We start from the raw sequence: 25,158 nt of genomic DNA on the forward strand, positions 1-25,158 counted from the left end.
GCCCCAGAACTAATTCCAAAGTGGTTTAAAATTCCTGACGTGCCAAAGTATGATGGAACTTTAGACCCTCAGGAGCATATTACCACCTACACAACGGCAGTGAAGGGAAATGATTTAGCTCCTCACGAAATTGAATCCGTTTTGCTGAAGAAATTCGGAGAGAATCTCACGAGGGGAGCCTTGACGTGGTATTCACTGTTACCCGAGCATTCCATAGACTCCTTTGAGATGATCGCAGATTCTTTCATCAAGGATCATGTCGAGGCCAGAAAAGTTCAGGCCCGAAAGGCCGACATATTCAGGATTGCACAATGAGAATCCGAGTTGCTACGAGAGTTTGTTACCCGATTCCAAAAAGAGAGAATGCTGCTCTCAGCTGTCCCGGATGAATGGGCAGCTGAAGAAGGACTGAATCCGAGAAGTTCAGATGCTTCACGGAAATTGAAGGAAAGACTGCTCGAGTCTCAAGCAACAACTTGGGCGGATGTCCACAACCGGTATGAATCAAAGATAAGGATCGAAGAAGATCAAGTTGGCTTTCCAACGTCGACCAAAGGACAGGAGAAGAACAGAGAAAAATCAAAAGACAATTTCGACACGGACAGACGACTTTTGAGGGGCCGGTTTTGCCCTACGAACAGATCGAAGGCCGCGACATAGGCTTTCGGACAGCGGACAGGTTTGCCATCGACAGAAGGACTAATCGTAGTCGGAATAATAGATCACTATAGGTGTCACGCCCCAAGCTCGGGGAGCGCGACCGGCGCTCAACCGAGTGAACCCGGCCGAGCAAGCTTGTTAGACACTTTCTACCCAACTCACTTACGATCAAGAGAAGGCATGTTTTTCTTAATTAGACAATAGGAGATCATACAAGTACATTACTAAGCCACTTCATTAGTTACATCATTGTTAAGTTTCAAAATACATACACCTTACGATTTAGTGGAAGAAGAGTCCAACACACAACATAATCCATTGACCTTCCCAACACTCATATACAATCCACATAATGTCTACGGAGCCTCTAAGAAGATACAAAAGAGAGTGCTACAAAAGCACCGGCAACAAGGCCCCGGGTATACCTCAAAACATGATAAGAAGGTGAACAAAAGATACAAAAGGTACAGGACCCCGAAATGATGTGGGGCTCACCAAGTCAGCTGGAAAGAGGGTGCGCCACTAGCTGCGATCTGCACTGCCTGCTATGGAACCACCTACATCCATTTAAAGATGTAGCGCCCCCGGTAAAAGGGACGTTAGTACTGTCGAATAGTACTGATATGTAAATCTAAACACCAATCTTATTAGAATGAACAACGAAACAAAGGGGAAGCAGTCATGATGTACAACAAGAGCTTCAAACAATACTAAAACATCAAGTAAGGTTCACATAAGTTCTCGGTTCAATTTCCATCTTATTAGGTTGGTAATCTTAGTGCCATGTTCCACAATCCATACCACCGTGTTCCTACACGGCGTCCGATCTCGACCCGATCGGCTAGGTCATCTCATTTGAGACATCAACCATATCTACAATTCCAATCAATCATTTCCAGCACGGTTACCACCATGTATGTAGTATGGCGTCCGATCACGGCCCGATCGGCTAGGCCATCTCTCTTGAGACATCATTCTTTCAATCAATCATCTCACTTCATATTTCTTTCCCATCTTTCAATACATTGGCGCAAGTGGCCTCATTCATTAAGTTGTTCTTAGCACTTGGCCGTATTTTACAATTCATGTTTTCCTTTTTATACATTCAACGTTATTATCATATCAATAACAACAAGGTCTTTCATTCACGACTTGATTACACACGGGAGAAAAGGTCTTTCACACAATTTGACATAATAATCTTTATTCGAATTCGACTAGAAGTCTAAGCATTTGTTGCACATATTCCATATCTTTAACACATTACTAAATGACGAGATAACATGATGAAAGCACAGGAACACATATTTCACATGTTTCCTTCCACGCAAGCACATTTGGAATAGCAAGTTCTATACAATCAATTTGGGACTTACACCGATTTCATGAACACCAAGGTGGGGGGGGGGGAGTTCAATTCTAAGAAGAGGGGGTTTTAGCCATACATACCTCAATAGAGCTTTCCTTAAGTTCTACAATAAATTCCGGAACTCTTAGCACCTTCAATCTATTTTAGGAATGGCACAAGTTGATTCAAGAATTAGAAGGATAATCAAGATTCTAGCTCATTTGAGCACATTATCAAGCACTAGGTGTGCATTATGTTTTAAGACCTTTTTGTGAAAGATTCTATCAACCCACACCCCATCCTTTAGCATTTTTAACTCACATTCTTCCTACATTCTTTCACCACCCATGCATGCAAAACAAACAACCCTCAAGCCCAAGAACCATCTTGCTAATTACCCATTTTAGTAGAAATTTCGAAATTAAGAGCTAGGGCATAAATTCTTACCTTTAAGGTGAAGACTTAGGGAAACTTTACTTAACAATCTTCAAGGTTTTGTGCAAGAATTGAGGAATAACTAGGTGGAGATCACTCTCTCACTCTAGGACTCTTTATCTCACTCTAAGGCATCAGAAATATGCCCAAAATGAACCATAACATATGTTTTAACGACATGGGATCGGGTTTAAAATTTAGAAATATGGAGCCCCAATACCGATCTGCGTTCGCATACTGTGGGACTCTTTCTCTCACTCTAAGGCATCAGAAATATGCCCAAAATGAACCATAACATATGTTTTAACGACATGGGATCGAGTTTAAAATTTAGATATCTAGAGCCCCGACACAGATCTGCGGTCTCATATGCGACAGCATAACTGCTATGCGGTCCGCGGAATACGGCCCTCAGGGACTAAATTTTTTTGCCTCGGTCTGCGGCCATTATGCGGTCGCATAACGCGCCGCAGAACCTCCCTTCGCAAAAGTTCAAGAATGGTTATGCGGCCAAAGTGCGGCCCGCGTAATGGTTATACGGTCACACAATTGGCCGCGAAACGGACCTCAAAATTGGAAAAAAGGACTGCCTCACTCTGCGGCCAAAATGCGGCCCGCAGAGTGATTATACGGCCGCATAATTGGCCGGAGAAACACACACTTCTGCAAAACTTTTCCTTTAACTATATAACGTACTGTTCAATCCAAAAAAGTCTGAACCGCGACTCGCTTTTTCTACTATTATAACACATAAATCTAACTTGGCACCACGAAATTCCGGGTTTTAGGACGGGGCCTTACAATAGGATAAATAGGTGTCGGGGTCACGGGATCCTTCCTACCCCAAGCAATCAGAATACAATTTCAACGTTACCGTAATAGAGTTGGTGTCAACCATGAGAAACATCAAAGAAGCACGATTCCTAAAACCAATGATATCTGATCCCAGCCAGAGAGATCCCAACTTGTGGTGCGAATACCACGGGACGAATGGTCACCGGACTGGGGACTGTCGACAACTCCGGGAAGAAGTGGCAACACTGTTAAAGAATGGTCATCTCAGAGAATTCTTAGGTGACCGAGCTAAGAACAATTATGGTCGTAATCGGGACAATGCAAAACCCTCGAAAGCAGGAGAAGATCCCCCGCGCCAAACGATCAACATGATCTTAGGAGGGAACAAAATCAACAGAGTCACCTTCTCGGCAGCAAAAAAGATGAAAGTATCAATAACTCATAGCAAGAGGCTCCGAGAAGTCGCCGAAGACGATATCACTTTCACGGAGGAGGACGCAGACGGATTGCTGCTACCACATAATGACACACTGGTAATTTTTTATATGTGCTAGATTTTAAAATGTGTTCTAGTGGATCCAAGAAGTTCGGCTAACATCATACGGTGAAGAGTATTGGAGCAAGCTAAACTCACTAGAAGCATTATTCCGGCCACAAAACTCCTCGCCGGATTCAACCTCGTGAGCGTGACAACCCGATGAGAGATTTCTCTTCCCATAAACGTCGAATGGGTAATGAAAACAACCCTTTTCGAAGTGGTAGACGGTGATATGTGATATAATATTATTCTGGGAAGACCATGGTTGCATGAGATGAAAGTTGTACCCTCAACATATCATCAATTGTTGAAGTTTCCAACGCCCGAGGGGGTTAAACAAATAAGGGTGACCAACCGGCGGCAAGAGAGATGAATGCAATTTCTGTCTCCAGTAGCAAAGGAAAGGGACACGCGGCATAGCAACTACAGGAACCGACGCCTGCTCCCGAACTAGATGAAGTTGGCTCGGGGGCAGAAACATCGGAATATTATCAGGTGACAAGATATTTCCAGGGTCTTAAGGGATTTGAAAACAGGTATCCCGATGAAGGTAGCCATACATAAGTGAAGTATGGACCCCAACATACCTCCGGTAAGACAAAAGAAACTCCCTATTGTGGAAGTCAAGAATAAATTCGTCAAAGATGAGGTAACTAGCTTACTTAACATCGGGTCAATCCGAGAGGTAAAGTATCCCGACTGGCTAGCTAATGTAGTCGTAGTTCCTAAGAAGAACAACAAATTTCGCATGTGTGTAGATTAAAGATCTTAATAAGGCATGCCTGAAAGATTTGTTCCCACTGCCAAACATCGAGCAAATGATTGATGCCACGGCAGGGCACGAGTTAATGAGTTTCCTTGATACTTATTTTGGGTACAACCAAATTAAAATGAACCCGAAGGATTAGGAAAAGACTTCGTTTATAACAAACTTCGGTACATATTGCTACAATGTGATGTCCTTCGGGTTGAAAAACGCTGGAGCCACTTATCAGCGGCTCGTGAACAAGATGTTTGAAAAACAAATAGGAGAAACTATGGAAGTTTATATGGACGATATGCTCGTTAAGTCTTTGAATGCAGGTGATCACCTTAAGCATCTGCAAAAAACCTTTGATATCCTAAGGAAGCATCACATGAAGCTTAACCCCGAAAAATGCGCGTCCCGGTTCAGCTCCGGTAAGTTCCTGGGATTTTTGGTATCACAAAGGGGAATCGAGGTAAACCCCGACAAGATCAAAGCCATCAAAGATATCCTGGACCAACTGTCGAACGTGAAGGAAGTTCAAAGACTCACGGGGAATTGGCAACTCTGAGTAGGTTCACTTCCCGGTCATCAAAAAAATGTCATCATTTTTTCGCACTGCTAAAAAAAATTAATAACTTCGAATGGACCCGGGAGTGCTAGCAGGACTTGAGGGATTTGAAAAAGTACTTGTCAATTCCTCAATTACTTTCAAAACCAAAAGAAGGTGAAACATTGTTAGTCTACCTCGCAGTCTCGAAAGTTGCGGTGAGTGCAGTTTTAGTCCTAGAGGACGAAGGTACGCGATCTCCCATTTATTATGTTAGTAAAATTTTAACGGGAGCAGAAACTCGCTACCCACATTTGGAGAAATTGGCCTTAGCTCTAGTAGTCGTCGCTCGGAGGCTGAGGCCCTACTTCCAATGTCACCTGATAGCTGTGGTGACCACTTTCCCTTTGCAAAACATCCTATACAAACCCGAGCTCTCGAGTAGATTGGCCAAACGGGCTATTGAAATGAGTGAGTTAGACATAGAATATAAACCAAGGACTACAATTAAGTCGCATGTCTTGGCTGACTTAGCGGCCGATTTTACTGCCTTTGGCAAACAAAGAGGCAGTAATGGTGTAGGAATTAACATCAAGGGTTTGGACCTTATTTACAGATGGAGCTTCCCACGTAAAATGGTCCGGGCTTGGTATAGTATTAATCACCCCTTCGGGGGAAACCCTCAGGCAAGCCATCAGAACGGTTCCTTTAACTAACAATGAAGTAGAGTATGAAGCTTTGATTGCATGACTCGAACTGTCCCGGGGACTTGATTCCGAGGTCATCAAAATCAAATGCGACTCACAGATGGTGGTAAATTAGGTCTACGGGATCTTCGAAACCAAAGAGGAGCGCATGCAACAATACACGGTGAAGGTCCAAGCTCTGTTGGCTCGATTCCAGGAGTGGTCGATTACTCATATCCCGAGGAAGGTAACGGAGAAGCAGACGCATTGGTTAACCTCGGATCATCGACAGAAATTAAGGGATTGAAATCTGAGATGGTAGTACAACTGATGAAATCGGTCCTGGATACAGATGGTTATTATGAGGTAAATATGACTAATTTAGTCTAGGACTGGAGGAGTGAAATCATCGATTATCTCGAGCACGGAAAGTTACCCGAAGACCCCAAAGCATCCCAGGCGCTGTGCATTAAAGCGGTGCGATATAGCTTCAAGAGAGGCCAATTGTATAGAAAATCTTTTCAAGGCCCTCTGGCCCGATACTTAGGGGCATCCGAAGCTGATTACGTCATGCGAGAAGTCCACGAAGGGATATGCGGCAAGCATTCGGGCGCAGATTCCTTAGTACTGAAGTTGGTAAGGACAGGATATTATTGGCCCCGCGTGGAACAAGATGCAAAAGACTTCGTACGAAAATGTAATAAGTACCAACGCTACGCACCACTAGTGCATCGACCGGCAGAACCTTTCCATTCGTTTCTGTCCCCGTATCCATTCATGAAGTGGGGGATGGACATCGTCGGACCATTGCCACCGGCTCCCGGAAAGGTAAGATTTCTTTTAATTTTGACTGACTATTTCTCTAAGTGGGTAGAAGCAGGACCTTATCAGAAGACCGGCGAGTGCGAAGTGGTGGATTTCTTATGGAAAAATATAATTTGCAGGTTCGGAATACCAAAAGAGATAGAATGTGATAATGGGCCACAGTTTATCGGTGCAAAAGTCACAAAGTTCCTCGAAGACTTGAAAATAAAGAGGGTCACATCTTCAACTTATCATCCGAGCGCAAACGATCAAGCGGAGTCAACGAATAAAGTGATTATACAAAACCTCAAGAAGAGGTTGGAAGCGGCTAAAGGTAATTGGCCCGAGAAATTCCCTTTTGTTTTATGGGCATACCGAACAAAATATAAAAATAATGAAACATCGATTTACTAGAATCAAATATTTAATGAAAGGTTAAATTATGAATACTAAAGTGAAGTTGAATCTTTAGAATTAATAAGTTTATAAGATGACATCTAATATTTTGGAAACATTCCAAAATGTAAAGTGTTATATTGTTTGAGACCAAGTGAATATATAAATGAGAACAGTTAAAAAAAATTAGTATAAAATATATGAGTTTATTATATTTATGATAATTGACATAAATTGGTAGTAAGTCACCCCTACCGAAGTTAATGTTCTAAGGGGTTGTTTGGTTGCCGGTTAGAATTATGCAGGTATTCGTAATGTATAGATTAGTTATGTAGGAATTAGTTATGCAGGGTTTAGTTATTTTATTTTTTATCTCGTATAAAATAATACATAAATTGACTGATAATTTTTTTTTTTAATATGTGTAATTGTAAAATGATAATCAAGCAACGCACCTGATGTGCTGAATTTTATAACGAAACAACTAAAACGTAGTATAAGCTAGACTACATAACTAACTCTCTTTCTGACCAGCAACCAAACGACCCCTAAGTCCATCTGAGTCGGGGAATGTCTTCCTTTTCAATGTGAGTAAAAATTTTCCCTTGCAAACCGATAATCGTCAACAAACAGAAGCATCTATCTTCTCTTACGTAAACTTTGGCTTTTCGCAAAATGACTGGCACACATTTTTAAACTGATGAAAATTGCATGGTATAGGAGGAGGAGTTAGGCAGTCCTTGTTCGAGCGTTGTCTTTTTTTGGGCGACTCACTAGGTGACCAACCTAACTATTTTGACTCTTACTTCCACTACTTAAAAGCGAAGAGCCCCATTTGTTTAAAAGTTTCTTCAACTTGTTCACGTGTTTGCAAGACCAAGAGAAATTGAGAACCCACGCATCCCAAAAAGAGCCACGGATCCACAAAAGTTAAATGGTACCTTAAGAGATAAATACTTATTCGACTATCTGTACTGAATTAAGCAATTTAATTATAAAAATTATATAGTCAAACTTCTCTATAACAATCTTGTTCGTTCCGATATTTTTTGGCTATTATAGTGAAATGCTGTTATAGAAAATATATAGTTTCAATTTTTTTTAGCTTTTATAGTAAATGACTGTAATATAGAGATGGTATTAGAAATAGATCTGACTGTAATAGCAAATTTCGACAATATCTCAAAACAGCATAAATCAATCAAGCGGATATACCTCGAGTGCATGACAATTGACATGCCTTGAATATCGACAGAATCTGATATGCTGACTCATCCAGCATTTAGCAAATGGACCTTAAGATATGACTTTCAGATGCCTCTCCCGCACTGGTGCTCACTGTTCCAAATCAACTCAAATTCCTTAGCTGCACGAATATGAATTAGTCTAAAATGCAGATAGTGGATGAGAAATTCAAAAATAAAAAAAATCAACGACCTTGGATGTGTATCCCTAAACGGACTATACCATTCACTGGCTCTTTTCATAGCCTGTTTGGCCAAATTTTTAAAATAAACTTATTTTGAGAAATATTTTTTTTATAAGTGTTTTTCTCAGAAATACTTTTGGTGAGAAATAATTTATCTTTGATAAATTAATTTGAAGAATACTTCTGAGCTGTAATTAGTGTTCGATCAAGTTTTTAAAAAGTGATTCTAAATATATTTTTCTCAAAAATATTTTTGGAAAAAAACTACTCCCTCTGTTTCAATTTATGTGAACCTGTTTGACTAGGCACGGAGTTTAAGAAAAAGTGAAAACTTTTGAAATTTGTGGTACTAAACAAGTCAAAAAGGGGTACAGAGTATTTGTGTGGTTATAAAAGCTTCTCATTAAGGGTTAAATTGTAAGTTTAAGGTAAATTGTTTCCAAATTTAGAAAGGGTTCATTCTTTTTGGAACGGACCAAAAAGGAAATAGGTTCACATAAACTGGAACAGAGGGAATACTTTTTTCTATTTCTCCTCAAAAATACTTTTCTTCTTCTTCTAGAAGTTTAGCCAAATACTCCAACTTTAAAAAAAATATTTAATTTTATTTTGAATTTAGAAAAGTTTGACCAAACAGCCATAAGTCTTCCTATGTGACACATTAAAACTTATGAAAAAAGAAATGGAGGGAGTAACAAAATTTATACCCACTGTTTTCACAATACATCAGGCTGTGCTCGAGGAGCCTGCGCCTCTTCACATGAGCCGCTAATGAATCTCCATGTGAATTCACAAGTCATGTTTTGCCAAAAGATTCAGCCCCACCAAATTCTCTTTTTCCTATTTTCTATCTCACCCCACACACATTTTACACACAATTGACTCCGCCAATAGGGGGGCCCAACCACCGTCCCCTATCCCCTCCTCTATCTTTCCCCCTTTCCGTCTCAGATATTTCCACCTACTCAAACAACGTCCGTCGCATGGTCAATGATCACCGTCCTCACTTCTCCGATCATTACTCCGCCGTCCAAACCACCGGCCAATTCACCAACCTAGGTTTTTAAATAACACTCCCTCCGAGCTCAATTCTCCATGGACGGTGATAATTCAGTGGAGCTCTGCACTTCAATTCACGATATGGACGACTCGCAGCTAGTTGGAGCTCCCGTAGTGATGTCCACGGATGCTGAGGTTGCTGCTACTAAGTTGGCTGTGCAGGTGAAGACTTCGGTGGCGATGATCGGCTCCGTTGAGAAGCGGAAGCGAGGACGGCCGCCACGTGGAGCTGTGGCAAAAGTTCAGTCACCAAAGAGACAGCTACAGGAGGACGACGAGGGGGAAGATGTTTGCTTCATTTGTTTCGATGGTGGTTCTCTTGTCCTATGCGATCGCAAGTGAGTAAACCACGCGCTTTTCGGTATTCACTTAAATTAAGTTTCTAATTTTTGCTTCCTTTCTATTTTGAATCGTTTTGTTGAAGTTTACTTCAGTTTCAGCTAAAAAAAGTTGATATAGTAGCACTTCATAAATGGTAAATGTAAAAGTACTTTTTCTAATTTATTCCAAATTGCTTTCGTAATGGTTTGAGATTGAGAAATAGCTAATTGAATAGTTGATTGTATTACTGATTGTTACCGTAACTGTTAGGGGGTGTCCGAAGGCTTACCATCCATCTTGTATAAAACGAGACGAGGCATTTTTCCGATCCGACGCTAAGTGGACCTGCGGTATGTCCCTCTGCTTCTGCGATTGTTGTTCCCATCTCTATTTTTTTAATCTTGTTTTAATGATATGAGATTTTTCTTGATCTTTTATTGCACAACAATTGTGAATTTTGTTGTGATTGCGCAATTGCTGGTTTAGTTCATTCACAAGAGTGACTTAAATATCAGGCAAGGTCATGTAGATTTATGTTTGTTGGTAGATTTAATCTTGGAGAGGGTGCATTATAGGCTATAATTTCAGATCACTACTGCCTCTGGCATTTGTTTCAGTTATATGGATAATTACCATATAAAGTTTCACCTTGTGGATAAAGGTGACCGTGCTATTGGCCTATCACAGTTTCACCAGAAACACATAGATAAAGGCGCAGTTAAATTTCATGGCAGGTGATTGTACACAATAATAAAAATTATAAAAGACACTTCATTGTACCGCTATCTCATAGAATCTCTAAGGAGCGTGATGCTGAATCCTTCATACTACCTCTGCTTCTTAGCTCATCATAAGTTGGCTACACCGAACTGCATTACATCAATCCTTGAGGCAAAAGATCATATATTCTATTGTAAATAACATTAAAGTCAGTACTTATTTGTTACTTATCTTTAAATGAACACAATCTTTAAATGATGGTGTATAAGTTTTTTGACGATATATAACGATAAACACAATCTTTATCCTTAAAATCTTAAAGTGAATTGATAGCCATTTTTTTTTATTTTGCTATAGATGTAACAACTATTTTTCCATGGCGTTCTGAAAAGTCTTGGATGCCTATTTCATAGTATCTTTCGCTGGATAAGATATTGGAGTTATTATTGATATTGATTACTGGGCAAAAGTGGGTCAGCTGAATAGTAGTAGGTATTAGATATGGAAAGTTAAAGTGTAGTATCCTAACATAATGAGATTATTAAACGCTTCGACGGAACTACAGGAAAATTTTTACAGAGACACCAGCCCTGTCAAGCTACAACCCTGTTAAGTAAACCCTAAACCACGTCCCCTCCATACCCTTCAACGCCCTCTCTGGCTAACACGGGTTAAGAGACACTGTTTATGTTGCCATAAACAGGGTTTACTGCCTGGGCTCTATAGTCTCAACCTTAGAATCGTCGGGTGAAACAGGAAAACTAGCAACGAAACATGCTTAAGAGTAGCTTAGTGTGACCTAAGTTTAACACAGAAATATTTAGCCTATCATTTAAGCTAAATGAATAAACTAGTTTAAAATTAAAATACTTGAAATAAAAAATACCTAAGAGCCTTTTCTGATTTTTTATTCCAAATATAAAATTTTTATAAGAGGAGAATTACAAAGATGAAAATCTAGAGAGATGGAATTTTAGAGAGAGGGGAGAGCTGTTAGCCGAAGCCTGTCTCTAACTAAAAAATGAAGATCCTTATATAATGGATCTGCTTGTAAACAAACAAATTCTAAACAGTAAAATGGCCGACAAAATAATTACATTGTGGCCGACAAGATAAAAAGCAAAAGCCGACAAAATAATTACATAGAATTTCCACCATTTGCAGAACCAATTTGGTATTTGCTTGTTAAATAAATTTGGACATAATTTTATAAACCATGAATGTTTCCTATTAGGATTCTCATATAAAAAAGTTTTATTAAAACTTCCAGTATAATCCAGTATTGGGGTGGGGTGGATGAAGTGGAGGTTGACATCTGGAGTCCTATGTGACAAGAGAGTGCCACCGATACTCAAAGGTAAGTTTTACAAAGCGGTGGTTAGACCGGCCATGATGTATGGGGCAGAGTGTTGGCCTGTTAAGAACTCACATATCTAGAAGATGAAAGTAGCAGAAATGAGGATGTTGAGGTGGATGTGTGGGCACACTAGGATGAATAAGATTAGGAATGAAGATATTCGGGAGAAGATGGGCGTGGTTCCCATTGATGATAAGATGTGGGAAGCGAGGTTCAGATGGTTCGGACACGTACAAAGGAGAAGCCCAGATACTCCGGTAAGGAGGTGTGAGCGGCTGGCTTTGGAGGGCACGAGAAGAAGTAGAGGACGACCTAAAAAGTATTGGGGAGAGGTGATCAGGCAGGACATGGCGAGGCTTCAGATTTCCGAGGGTGGCCCTTGATAGGAAGCTGTGGAGGTCGAGTATTAAGGTTGTAGGTTAGGAGGTAGTTGAGTTTTTCCTTACTTCGTTCCTTTGTGAGGCTAGTCTGGTAAGGTTTTTGTCGACGTCAGTTAGTAGCAATGTTGCGTCTCACTACTCTTTCGTTTTCCATAGTGCCGTGTCTATGTACTGTCTATCGCTTTTTCTTTGCACCTACTTTCTCATTTTCATGATGAAATTTCCCTATGGTTTTATTGTAGGTACTGATATTGTCTCTTTTCGTCTTCTTGAGCCGAGGGTCTTTCGGAAACAGCCTCTCTACTCCCTCAGGGTAGGGGTAAACTGCGTATACACTAGCCTCCCTAGACCCCACTAGTGGGATTTACTTGGTCGTCGTCGTTGTTGTTGTTGTTGTCAGTATAATCCCAGTACTTAAACTTAACAGCAACTTAACATGTGAGTGTATCACCTAATCGAGGACATGACTAGCGATAGAAAGGTGTGGAGGTCGACGATTAAGGTGGTGGGTTGACTGGTAGTTGTGAGTTTCTCCTAGGGTTATCAGTAGTACTAGTAATATTCTTGTTGTCGGTTGAAAGATACTTTCTTCTTGTTTGTTATTATATCTGGTACTTAGTAGCAAGTTCAGTATTTTTGCTACTGGAAATTGCTGCTCCCTAATTTTTACTATTTGATGTTACATTTTTTTTATTCCGACTCTTACTAGAATTGAAATTGATACTATTTGATGCTACTATTTTCCCCCCTTTGCCTTATCGCCCTTTGTCTCCTCCTTGTTTCTTTCTTCCCCATGTTTCTTCTTCTTCTCCCTTCTCTTCCTTTCCTCACTTTCTTGAGCTGAGGGTCTATCGGAAACAGCGTCTCTACCTTCCCAGGTAGGGGTAAGGTCCGTGTACACATTACCCTCCCCAGATCCCACATGTGGGATTATACTGGGTATGTTGTTATTGTTGTTGTTATTGTAGCAACCTTCTGTTCAGGATGGATATATTCCCTTTTCTTTAAAGTACTAAGTCCCCATTTATCTGAGGCTAATACCTTTTTTATAATTGTTTTAGAGAAATTATAAATTCTCTTAGTATTGGCTGGATAGAAATGCTCAATCTCAGCTGATCCAGTCGACGAGAGTATTAACTCGTAATTCATCTTGTATTTATAAGCAGGAGTAGCGTATGGCGCTGCATCAAAATATCTGGCCATTAATTGCCATGGGTTGTCCTTCCATTTCAAGTCGGACTGTTCTAAAAGAATTATTAATTCTTTTATTTCTTTGCGGTTATAAACCTCAATACTTTCATGGTTTTCCTCTGTTAATGCTGAGGAATATGTTGGAGGACTATTATCCTCATCTTGCTTGGATTTTATAAAATGCATAAATTCCTTGTACTTCGGATGTTCTGTATTAATACCTGATGTTCTATTACTACTACTATTACTATTATTGTTACTATTACTATTATTATTACTATTATTATTATTACTATATTATTACTACTACTACTATTATTACTAGTATTACTAGTAATAACCAGGGTTTATTGTTAAAACTAGTAACTGCCTTGACTATATAGTTCCAACCTACAAAACCATCGGGGTGATACACTTAATAATAAAACATGCTTACGTATAGTCTAAGATGACTAAGTTTAACACTTAGATCTTTAGCCTATCATTTAGGCTAAACAATAATATAAATAATTAAGAAGAATAACAAAATTAAAGATACCTGAGACCGCCTGTTTGTGGCCAAATGACCTTTTCTGATTTATAATATGAAATTTTTACAAAGAGTATTTGTACAAGAAAGAAGTTAGAGAGAAGAGAGAGCGTTGGCTAAAGCCTGCCTCTCACTAAAGAAATCAGATCCTTATATAATGGATTGGTTCTAAAAAAAACAAAAATCTATCAGTACTATGGCCGGCATAATAATGTAGTCCGCCGACAAGATAAAAAACAAAAACTAAATTATTACAACTAGACAAACTACTTTATAAAAGTAGATTCTTCAATAATGGAGGGGTTCATTACTTTATTAATGTTTGTCTCTATCACCCCGATAATTGATCTGTGCCTTTAATAATTTATACTTTATTTTTCCCTTTGTTGTTTTTTCTCGCAGAAGATTCTTCTGCTCCTTCCTTCATCTTTGCCAGGAATTCTTCAATTTCTTCTAGACTAAGATTGTCAGTCTGGCTTCTTTGAGCTTCACCTGCTATACAGGTCTCTTCTTCTGAAGTATTACCTATGGAAGTCATTGATATATTATCGCTAACTTCAACCTCAAAATCTTGCTAAATCTTTCTTTATTTCCTCAAAATACGAGGCGAGGATTTCTTTTTTGGAGATTGCTCCTTTCTTCATTTGAGTTTTCTGGTAACTTGTTGGAATGGGCTCAATTCTTCCACTGCAACTTTTGCTACCTCTTGATTGGCATAAGTCTCAATTTTGGCCTTGATTTCCTCTATTAGTTCTTCGCCATAGATTTTGCCTTGTTGATCTGGTTGGAGTAATTTACTCCAGAATTTTGTATAAAAATTCTATTGAGACATGGGAATCCTTCTTCGGTATGACTAGTTTCCACATCCCATTTCATTATCCAAGGGATTGAAAATTCTATAAATAAAAGCATGGCTGCTATGCCATCATAAAAGATATTATCTTTTTGTAAGGAAATAATCTTTGGTGATATGTCTACCCATTGAGTATATAAACTCTTAAAAATTGGAGGAAGTATTTCCAATGGTGGACCGTATGATTTGCACCATTTAAAAAACCAATTTGGAAGGTTGTTCGAACATATTAGAACATAATTTAATAAACCATGAATGCTTCCTATTAGGATTCTCATAAAAGAAAGTTTTATTAAAACTCTCTACATAATAAGTCTTCCATATGAAGAAGACTTTTCTGAGGATAATATTCCCACTAAGGCTCGGCCTTGTCAAATGAACTCTGAATATCTGGAGTTATGCAAAAAAGATATTGATTCCTTACAGCAAAAGGGTTTAATAAGTCCAAGTGGTCTTGTACTGCTTTCTATGTTAATAAACACGCAGAACAGGAACGAGGGGTTCCTAGAATAGTCATAAATTATAAACCCCTTAATAAAGTTTTGAAATGGATTAGATATCCTATTCCTAATAAAAAAGATTTATTAGATAGATTACATGATGCCATAATATTTTCGAAATTTGATCTAAAATCAGATTATTGACAAATTCAGATATCTGAAACAGATAGATATAAAACTGCTTTTAATATCCCAATGGGTCAATATGAGTGGAATGTTATGCCCTTTGGTTTAAAAAACGCCCCCTCTGAATTTCAGAAAATTATGAATGATATTTTTATCCCTTACATTGACTTTATAATTGTCTATATAGATGATATCTTAGTATTTTTAAAAAATATTGAAACTCATTTTAAGCATTTAGATTTATTTAAAAAGATTATCATTCAGAATGGTTTAGTAATTTCTAAGCCAAAAATGTTTATTTTCCAAAATAATATAAGATTTATTGGTCATAACATAGAAAATGGTAGGATGATTCCTATTAATAGAAGTATTGAATTTGCTTCTAAATTCCCTGACATTATTACTGATAAAAATCAACTTCAAAGATTTTTAGGAAGTCTAAATTATATCTCTCCTTTTATAAAGGATTTAGCAAAAGATATTGCTCTTCTTTATGATAGGCTAAAGAAGAATCCTAAAGCATGGACTGATAGTCATACACAATCAGTCAAAAGAATTAAACAGAAGGTTAATAATCTTTCGTGTTTAACTCTCGCTAATCCAACTTGGGCAAAGGTAGTCGAAACTGATGCCTCAAACATTGGGTATGGAGGAGTACTAAAGCAATGCTCCCCAATTGATAAAGAAGAATATCTTGTTCAATTTTACTCGGGAAAATGGAATGACTCCCAAAAGAATTATGCTACTGTAGCTAAGGAAATCCCTATAGTAAAATGTGTTATGAAGTTTCAAACTGATTTATATAATCAGAAGTTTTTAATAAAAATGACTGCCAAGCAGCAAGGTTTATCTTTAATAAAAATTTCAAACATGATGTATCTAAACAAATGTTTGCAAGATGGCAAGCTTTATTAGCTCCATTTGATTTTGAAATAATTTATAAATAAAAATAGAAGAATTTTTAATAAAAATGAAAGAAGGAGAAGAAGAATCTTCTGCGAAAAAAGACAACAAGGGAAAATAAGGCATAAATTATTGAAGGCCCTACAAATAAATTATCAGGGTAATAAAGACAAGCTTTAATAAAGCAATGGACCCCTTCATTATTGAAGGGAATCTGCATTTATAAAGTAGTTTGTCCGGTTGTAATAATTTAGCTTTTTCTTTTTTGACTTTTATATATCACTTTTTATCTTGTCGGCATACCTACATAATTGTGTCAGCCATAGTATTGTTAGTCTTTTGTTCTTTTTAGGATCGATCCATTATATAAAGATCGTATCATTCTATAGAGAGGCAGGCTTTAGCCAACACTCTTCCTTCTCTCTAAATCCTCTCTCTTGTACAAAGCTATCTGTAAACTTGTAAGTTTTGAATAAAAAATCAGAAAAGGTCATTTGGCCACAAACCGGCGGTCTCAGGTATTTTAAATTTTGTTAAATTTTCTTATTATTTTTATTCCTGTTTAGCCTAAATGATAGGCTAATTATCTAAATATTATACCAAGGGGGCTACCGGATAGCTTCCAACGGGGCTTCAGGAAATAAATTACAAGAACACCAGCCCTGGCTAGTCATAGTCTCAACAGTAGACCCTAAATCACGGTCATCCTCACAACCGTTTCACGCCTATCCCTCGGCTTAACGGGTCAACTGAGGACCACCGGTTATGTTGCCATAACAAGGGCTTACTGTCAATATTATAAACTGCCGGGACTATATAGTTCCAACCCATAGCACCATTGGGCAGTATAACTTAATAACAAAACATGCTTACAAATAGCCTATGATGACTAAGTTTAACACTTAGATAATTAGCCTATCATTTAGGCTAAACAGGAATAAGAATAATAAGAAAATTTAACAAAATTTAAAATACCTGAGACCGCCGGTTTGTGGCCAAATGACCTTTTCTGATTTTTATTCAAAACATAAAAGTTTACCGATAGCTTTGTACAACAACAACGCAGTGAAATCCCACTAATGGGGTCTGGGGAGGGTAGTGTGTACGCAGACCTTACCTCTACCCCGAAGGGGTAGAGAGGCTGTTTCCGAAAGACCCTTGGCTCAAGAGAACAAAAGGACAAAAGCAGAGAATATTAATATCACCACAGAAATAATAAGAAAAAATATGAACATGGAATCCAGAAGAAAGATGCGAAGTAAAGCGATAGCTATTAAATACATCATGCACTGAATTAGTAAGACACAACAATGGCACTAGCTATCTTAGGTAAAAACCCTACCAGACTAGTCTCGCAAAGGTATAAGTAAGGCAAGACTCAACTACCTCCTAACCTACAACCTTAATACTCGACCTCCACAACTTCCTATCAAGTGTCATGTCCTCAGAAATTTGAAGCCTCGCCATATCATGTCTGATCACAAGAGAGAGGATTTAGAGAGAAGGATACGATCCTTATATAATGGATCGATCCTAAAAAGAACAAAAGACTAACAGTACTATGGCCGACACAATTATGTAGTCTGCCGACAAGATAAAAAGTGATATACAAAAGTCAAAAAAGAAAAAGCTAAATTATTACAACCGGACAAACTACTTTATAAAAGCAGACCCTTCAATAATGGAGGGGTCCATTGCTTTATTAAAGCTTGTCTTTATTACCCTGATAATTTATCTGTAGGGCCTTCAATAATTTATGCCTTGTCTTTTCCCTTGTTGTCTTTTTTCGCAGAAGATTCTTGTGCTCCTTCTTTCATTTTTATTAAAAGTTCTTCTATTTCGTCGAGACTGATATTTGCATTTTGGCTTCCCTGAGCTTCTCCTGCTATACAGGTCTCTTCTTCTGAAGTATTACCTATGGAAGTCATTGATACATCATCGCTAACTTCAACTTCCAAAATTTTTTGCGAAATCTTTCTTTATTTCTTCGAAGTATGATGCAAGAATTTCTTTCTTGGAGATTGCTCATTTCTTCATTTGTAATTTTCTGGTAACCTTTTGGAATGAGCTCAATTCTTGTACCTCAACCTCTGTTACCTCTTGATTTGCATAAGCCTCGATTTTGGCCTTGATCTCTTCTATTAATTCTTCTCCGTAGATCTTTCCTTGTTGATCTGGTTGGAGTAATTTACTCCAGAATTTTGTATAAACAATTCTATTGAGACATAGAAGTCCTTCTTCAGTGTGACCAATTTCTACATCCCATTTCATTATCCAAGGGATAGAAAAATCTATAAAGAAATACATGGCTGCTATGCCATCATAAAAGATATTATCTTTTTTAATGAAATAATCTTGGGTGATATATCTACCCATTAAGTATATAGACTCTTAAAAATTGGAGGAAGTATCTCTAAGGATGGACCATATGATTTCCACCATTTACAAAACCAATTTGGTATTTGTTGTTCAAACATATTAGAGCATAATTTAATAAACAATGAATGTTTCCTATTAGGATTTTCATAGAAAAAGGTTCTATTAAAACCATCTACATAGTCCCAGTAGTTAAATTGAATTGCGATTTTCTGTTCAGGATGAGTATATTCTCTTTCCTTCAAGGTACTAAGTCCCCATTCATCTGAGGCTAATACCTTTTTGATGACTATTTTAGAGAAACTATAAATTCTTTTAGTATTTGCAGGATAAAGATGCTGAATTTCAGCTGATCCAGTAGATGAGAGTATTATCTCATAATGCATCCTGTATTTATATGCAGGGGTAGCGTATGACGCTGTATCAAAATATCTTGTCATTAATTGCCATGGGTTATCCTTCCATTTGAGGTCGGATTGTTCTAGAAGAATTATTAATTCTTTCTTTTTCTTTCGGTTATAAACCTCTAGGTTCTCATGGCTTTCTTCTGTTATAGCTGAAGAATATGTTGGTGCATTCGGTGTATTACCTTCTCCTTTTCTGGATTTCATAAAATCCATGAAGCATTTGACAATGGATGTTCCGTATTAACACCTTAGCAGCTACTAGTTGTTGATTTCCGATTTGGGCGAGAATATTATTACCTCTGCCATAGGAAGATGTCCTTCCTCTTCCTCTGCCTCGAGGAGGCTTGTATTCGGGCCTCATGTCCTGTGTCATTTCAAAAGAACTTATTAGTTCTCTAGTGAGAAAATCAGGAAGAGGACGAGCATTATCTGATCCTTTTTTATAAATTATTTCAAAATCAAATGGAGCTAATACAACTTGCCATCTTGCAAACATGTGTTTAGATACATCATGTTTGAAATCTTTATTAAAGATAAAACCTTGCTGCTTGGTTGTCAGTTTTATTAAAAACTTCTAATTATATAAATCAGTTTGAAACTTCATAACACATTTTACTATAGCAAGGATTTCCTTAGCTACAGTAGCATAATTCTTTTGGGAGTAGAAGACCTTGGGGATTATTACTACTTTACAAGAGTGGGCTGCTCTAGTAGTGAGCACCCTCCACTTCCAACCAAGAGGTTGTGAGTTTGAGTCACCCCAAGAGCAAGGTGGGGAGTTCTTGGAGGGAGGGATGCCGAGGTCTATCGGAAACAGCCCCTCTACCCCAGGGTAGGGGTAAGGTCTGGGAACAAACTACCCTCCCTAGAGCCCACTAGTGGGATTATACTTGGTTGTTGTTGTATTATTATTATTATTATTATTATTATTATTATTGTGAGAATGCACGGGAGAAAAATCTATTTATTGATTAATTATGACAATGATACAATGAGCCCTATATATATATATAATACATGTCCTACTCCTAATACATATGGGATTAGAGTTATTTACTACTTCCTCCGTTCCAATTTATGTGAATCTGTTTGACTGGGCACGGAGTTTAAGAAAAAATGAAGACTTTTGGAATTTGTGGTCCTAAACAATTCAAAAAGGGGTCTAGAGTATTTGTGTAGTTATAAAAGCTTCTCAGTAAGGGTAGAATTGTAAGTTTAAGCTAAATAGTTTTCAAATTTAGAAAGGAGTTATTCTTTTTGGAACGGACCAAAAAGGAAATAGGTTCACATAAACTGGAACGGAGGGAGTACTATCTAACTATCAAACTAACACTCCCCCTCAAGCTGGTGCATATAAATCATATGTACCGAGCTTGTTATATTTACTACTTCCTCCGTTCCAATTTATGTGAATCTGTTTGACTGGGCACGGAGTTTAAGAAAAAATGAAGACTTTTGGAATTTGTGGTCCTAAACAATTCAAAAAGGGGTCTAGAGTATTTGTGTAGTTATAAAAGCTTCTCAGTAAGGGTAGAATTGTAAGTTTAAGCTAAATAGTTTTCAAATTTAGAAAGGAGTTATTCTTTTTGGAACGGACCAAAAAGGAAATAGGTTCACATAAACTGGAACGGAGGGAGTACTATCTAACTATCAAACTAACACTCCCCCTCAAGCTGGTGCATATAAATCATATGTACCGAGCTTGTTACATATATAACTAATATGAGGACTAGTGAGGGACTTAGTGAAAATATCAGCAAGCTGATCATTCGACTTCACAAATTTTGTAGCAATATCTCCCGAACAGTATATTTTCTCTAACAAAGTGACAGTCAATCTCGATGTGTTTAGTTCTCTCATGGAACACTGGATTTGACGCAATATGAAGAGCAGCTTGATTATCACACACAAGTCTCATCTGACTAATCTCACCAAATTTCAACTCCTTGAGCAACTGTTTGATCCAAATTAGCTCACATGTCGACATAGCCATTGCTCGATATTCTGCTTCTGCACTAGACCGAGCAACCACATTTTGTTTCTTGCTCTTCCAAGACACCAAATTTCCTCCTACTAAGACACAATATCCAAACGTAGAACGTCTATCAGAAGGTGATCCTGCCCAATCAGCATCTGAGTATCCAACGATCTCCTCATGGCCTCGATCCTCAAACAATAAGCCTTTGCCTGGAGCTGATTTTATATACCGAAGAATGCGGACAACTGCATCCCAATGACTATCACATGGAGAATCCATAAACTGACTCACAACACTCACAGGAAAGGAAATATCAGGTCTAGTCACTGTGAGGTAATTTAATTTACTAACCAACCGCCTATATCTTGCAGGATCGCTAAGAGGCTCCCCCTGTCCAAGCAGAAGTTTAGAATTCGGATCCATCGGAGTGTCAACAGGTCTACAACCTGTCATTCCTGTCTCCTCAAGAATATCTAAGGCATACTTCCGTTGTGAGATCACAATACCTGAGCTAGACTGAGCGACCTCAATACCTAGAAAATACTTTAATCTGCCCAGATCCTTTGTCTGAAAGTGCTGAAAGAGATGTTGCTTCAACTTACTAATACCATCCTGATCATTGCCGGTAATAACAATATCGTCAACATAAACGACCAGATAAATACAGAGATTTGAAGCAGAATGTCGATAAAATACAGAGTGATCAGCTTCACTACGAGTCATGCCAAACTCCTGAATAACTGTGCTGAACTTACCAAATCAGGCTCGAGGAGACTGCTTTAGACCATAGAGGGACCGGCGCAACCGACATACAAGGCCACTGGACTCCCCCTGAGCAACAAAACCAGGTGGTTGCTCCATATAAACCTCATCCTCAAGGTCATCATGAAGAAAAGCATTCTTAATGTCCAACTGATAGAGAGGCCAATGGCGAACAACAGCCATGGATAGAAAAAGGCGGACTGATGCAATTTTAGCCACGGGGGAGAAAATATCACTGTAATCGAGTCCAAATATCTGAGTATATCCTTTGGCAACAAGACGAGCCTTAAGTCGATCAACTTGGCCATCTGGACCAACTTTGACTGCATACACCCAACGACAACCAACAGTCGATTTACCCGAAGGAAGAGGAACAAGCTCCCAAGTACCACTTGTATGTAAAGCAGACATCTCCTCAATCATAGCCTGTCGCCATCCGGGATGAGACAGTGCTTCACCTGTAGACTTGGGATGGAAACAGAGGACAAAGATGTCACAAATGCACAATGGGATGGTGAGAGACGATGGTAACTTAAACCGACATAATGAGGATTAGGATTAAGTGTGGACCGTATACCTTTTCGTAGTGCAATCGGTTGATTAAGAGGAGACAAGTCCGCAGTATTAGCAGGGTCAGGTGCAGGACATGATTCAGCTGGGCTTGATGTTGGGTGCGGACGACGATGATAAGTCAGGAGTGGTGGAGTTGTAGAAGGTTGAACTGGACTAGGTGGTGGCATTGGAGCTATAGTTGGTGGAACTGGACACTGGACTCGGTGGTGACACTGGACTCGGTGGTGGCACTGGAGTTAGAGGTGGTGGAGCCGCAACTGGAACTTAGGTGGTGGAGCTATGGAGGAAGATGAATGAGAGATAGTACAAAAGAAGGAACTGGTAGCACCTTAGAAATATCTAAGTGATTAACTAGACCTGTGAAGTATGATTGGGTTTCAAAGAAGGTAACATCAACAGACATAAGAAATCGCTGAAGGTCAGGAGAATAACATCGATATCCCTTTTGCGTTCTCGAGTAACCCAGAAATATGCACTTAAGAGCACGAGGAGCTAACTTATCTTTTCCTGGAGTAAGGTCATGAACAAAGCACGTACTCCCAAAGACACGGGGTGGAAGAGAGAACAAAGGTAAGTGGGGAAACATGACAGAGAATGGAACTTGATTTTGGATAGCTGAAGATGGCATACGATTAATAAGATAACAAGATGTAAGAACTACATCTCCCCAGAAACGCAGCGGAACATGAGATTGTATGAGTAGGGTACGAGCAGTTTCAACAAGATGTCTATTCTTTCTTTCAGCTACCCCATTTTGTTGGGATGTGTACGGACAAGATGTTTGATGAATAATCCCATGGGAGTTCATAAACTGCTGAAATGGGGAAGACAAATACTCTAGGGCATTATCACTACGAAATGTGCGGATATAAACCCCAAATTGATTTTGAATTTCAGCGTGGAAGGTCTGGAAAATAGAAAATAACTCAGACAGATTTTTTATCAAAAATATCCAAGTGCACCTGGAATAATCATCAATGAAACTGACAAAGTAGCGGAATCCCAAGGTAGAACTGACCCGACTAGGACCCCAAACATCTGAATGGACTAAAGTAAAAGGTGACTCTGCTCGATTATCAAGACGCTGCGGGAAATGGGAGCGGGTATGCTTACCGAGCTGACATGACTCACACTCTAGAGTGGACAAGTGAGATAAGCCAGGTACCATTTTCTGAAGTTTTGACAAACTAGGATGTCCTAACCGTTTATGTAATAAATCTGGTGAATCAGTAACGGGACAAGTTTTTGGAGGAAGACAAGATGCGAGTCCATGTGATTTTGCAAGGATAAGGTAATAAAGTCCATTTGATTCACGTCTGGTACCAATGATCCGCCCTGTACTGCGTTCCGGTATAAAAACAAGGTCATCAAGAAATAACACAATAGATTTAAGTGATTTGGCTAAGCGACTAACAGCTATGAGATTAAAAGGACTACCAGGAACATAAAGAACGGAGTCTAAAGGTAAGGAAGGAAGTGGACTTGCTTGACCTATTGCAGTTGCCATGGCTTGAGACCCACTGGCCATTGTGACTGTTGGAAGAGATTGAGAATATGAAATACTAGTGAAAAGAGATTTGTTACCAGAAATATGATCAGATGCACCTGAATCAATGACCCAAGACTCAGAAGGTGAAGATTGGGAGACACAAGTCATGCTACTATTTGTTGGAACAACGGAGGCTAATCCTGAAGATGTCTGTGTGCTTTGTACTAAAAGAACACAATATAATCCGGTAAAGAAACCATCTGGATTGGATTCAATGCATTGGATCCAACGGATTGTGAGTTAAAGGCTTCCGATACGAATGCCATTATAATATCGTGCCGGAAAAAGCAGAAATTTTCTGGGGATCACTGTTCACGCCGGAAAATCACTGTAGCTCGCCGGGAAAATTCCAAAGTTGTCGGAATCTGTCGGAAATAGTACCAATGGACTCGGAATTGCAAGGAGATGAAGCTGTCCTGAAGAATTTTTTTCAAAATCTGATCGGAAGAGGTCACACGCGCGTGACAGACGCGCCGCCGGAAGCAAATCTCCGATAGGCGCGTGACGGCGCGTGTGAGTATTTTCCGGTGAATTTTTCTGGGGTTTGGTCGGATCTCTCTTGGGAACCTTGTGGCGGTGTTGGATTTTGCACAACACTGATAATAAGTGACTTTGACGCAATCAACCACTTAGGTCACCGGAAAATTGCACGGTGACTGAGTTCTTTCTTCCCAGATGTCGCTGGAATGACGCACAACGATCTCTTCTCACCGATGCTATGATACCATGTGAGAATGCACTGGAGAAAAATCTATTTATTTATTAATTATGACAATGATACAATGAGCCCTATATATAATACATGTCCTACTCCTAATACATATGGGATTAGAGTTATTTACTACTATCTAACTATCAAACTAACAATTATTATCTATTACTACTATTACTACTATTATTATTATTACTATTTTTACTATTATTACTATTACTACTATTACTACTACTATTATTACTATTATTATTATTATTATCATTATTACTATCATTACATCATCATCATCATGTTTATGTTTATGTTGTTGTCGTTGTTGTCTGTACATAATCGAAGAGAATCTCGAAAAGATCTCTTCCTCTGTGGTATTCTTGAAAATTGTCTCTTCTTGTTTGATGTGAATTGCAAATCGGAAGAAAAAAAAACTAAAGTCCTACAGAAACAAGGATGGGATATTTGATTACACTAAATGT

General features: G+C 38.7%; 1 protein-coding gene and 1 long non-coding RNA gene across 2 annotated transcripts in view; one reads left to right on the forward strand and one right to left on the reverse strand.

Moving 5' to 3' along the window:
• Positions 1 to 883: 883 nt before the first annotated feature.
• LOC109211637 lies at positions 884 to 15,036 on the reverse strand. Its single transcript, XR_002065755.1, has 3 exons — positions 13,953 to 15,036; positions 8,173 to 8,295; positions 884 to 1,217 (listed from the first exon to the last, which is right to left on the reverse strand). It is a non-coding gene; the product is annotated as an uncharacterized LOC109211637 (long non-coding RNA).
• The window catches only part of LOC109211635 (zinc finger CCCH domain-containing protein 44-like), a 32,991-nt gene continuing 16,938 nt past the window's right edge, over positions 9,106 to 25,158 (forward strand). The window contains exons 1-2 of the mRNA XM_019375184.1: positions 9,106 to 9,783; positions 10,037 to 10,116. Of these exons, the coding sequence (XP_019230729.1) occupies positions 9,482 to 9,783; positions 10,037 to 10,116 (382 nt within the window). The 5' untranslated portion in view covers positions 9,106 to 9,481. The remainder of the gene's footprint in view (positions 9,784 to 10,036; positions 10,117 to 25,158) is intronic.

The sequence above is a fragment of the Nicotiana attenuata genome, unplaced genomic scaffold (genome assembly GCF_001879085.1).
Source record: "Nicotiana attenuata strain UT unplaced genomic scaffold, NIATTr2, whole genome shotgun sequence".
NCBI classification, from domain to species: Eukaryota; Viridiplantae; Streptophyta; class Magnoliopsida; order Solanales; family Solanaceae; genus Nicotiana; species Nicotiana attenuata.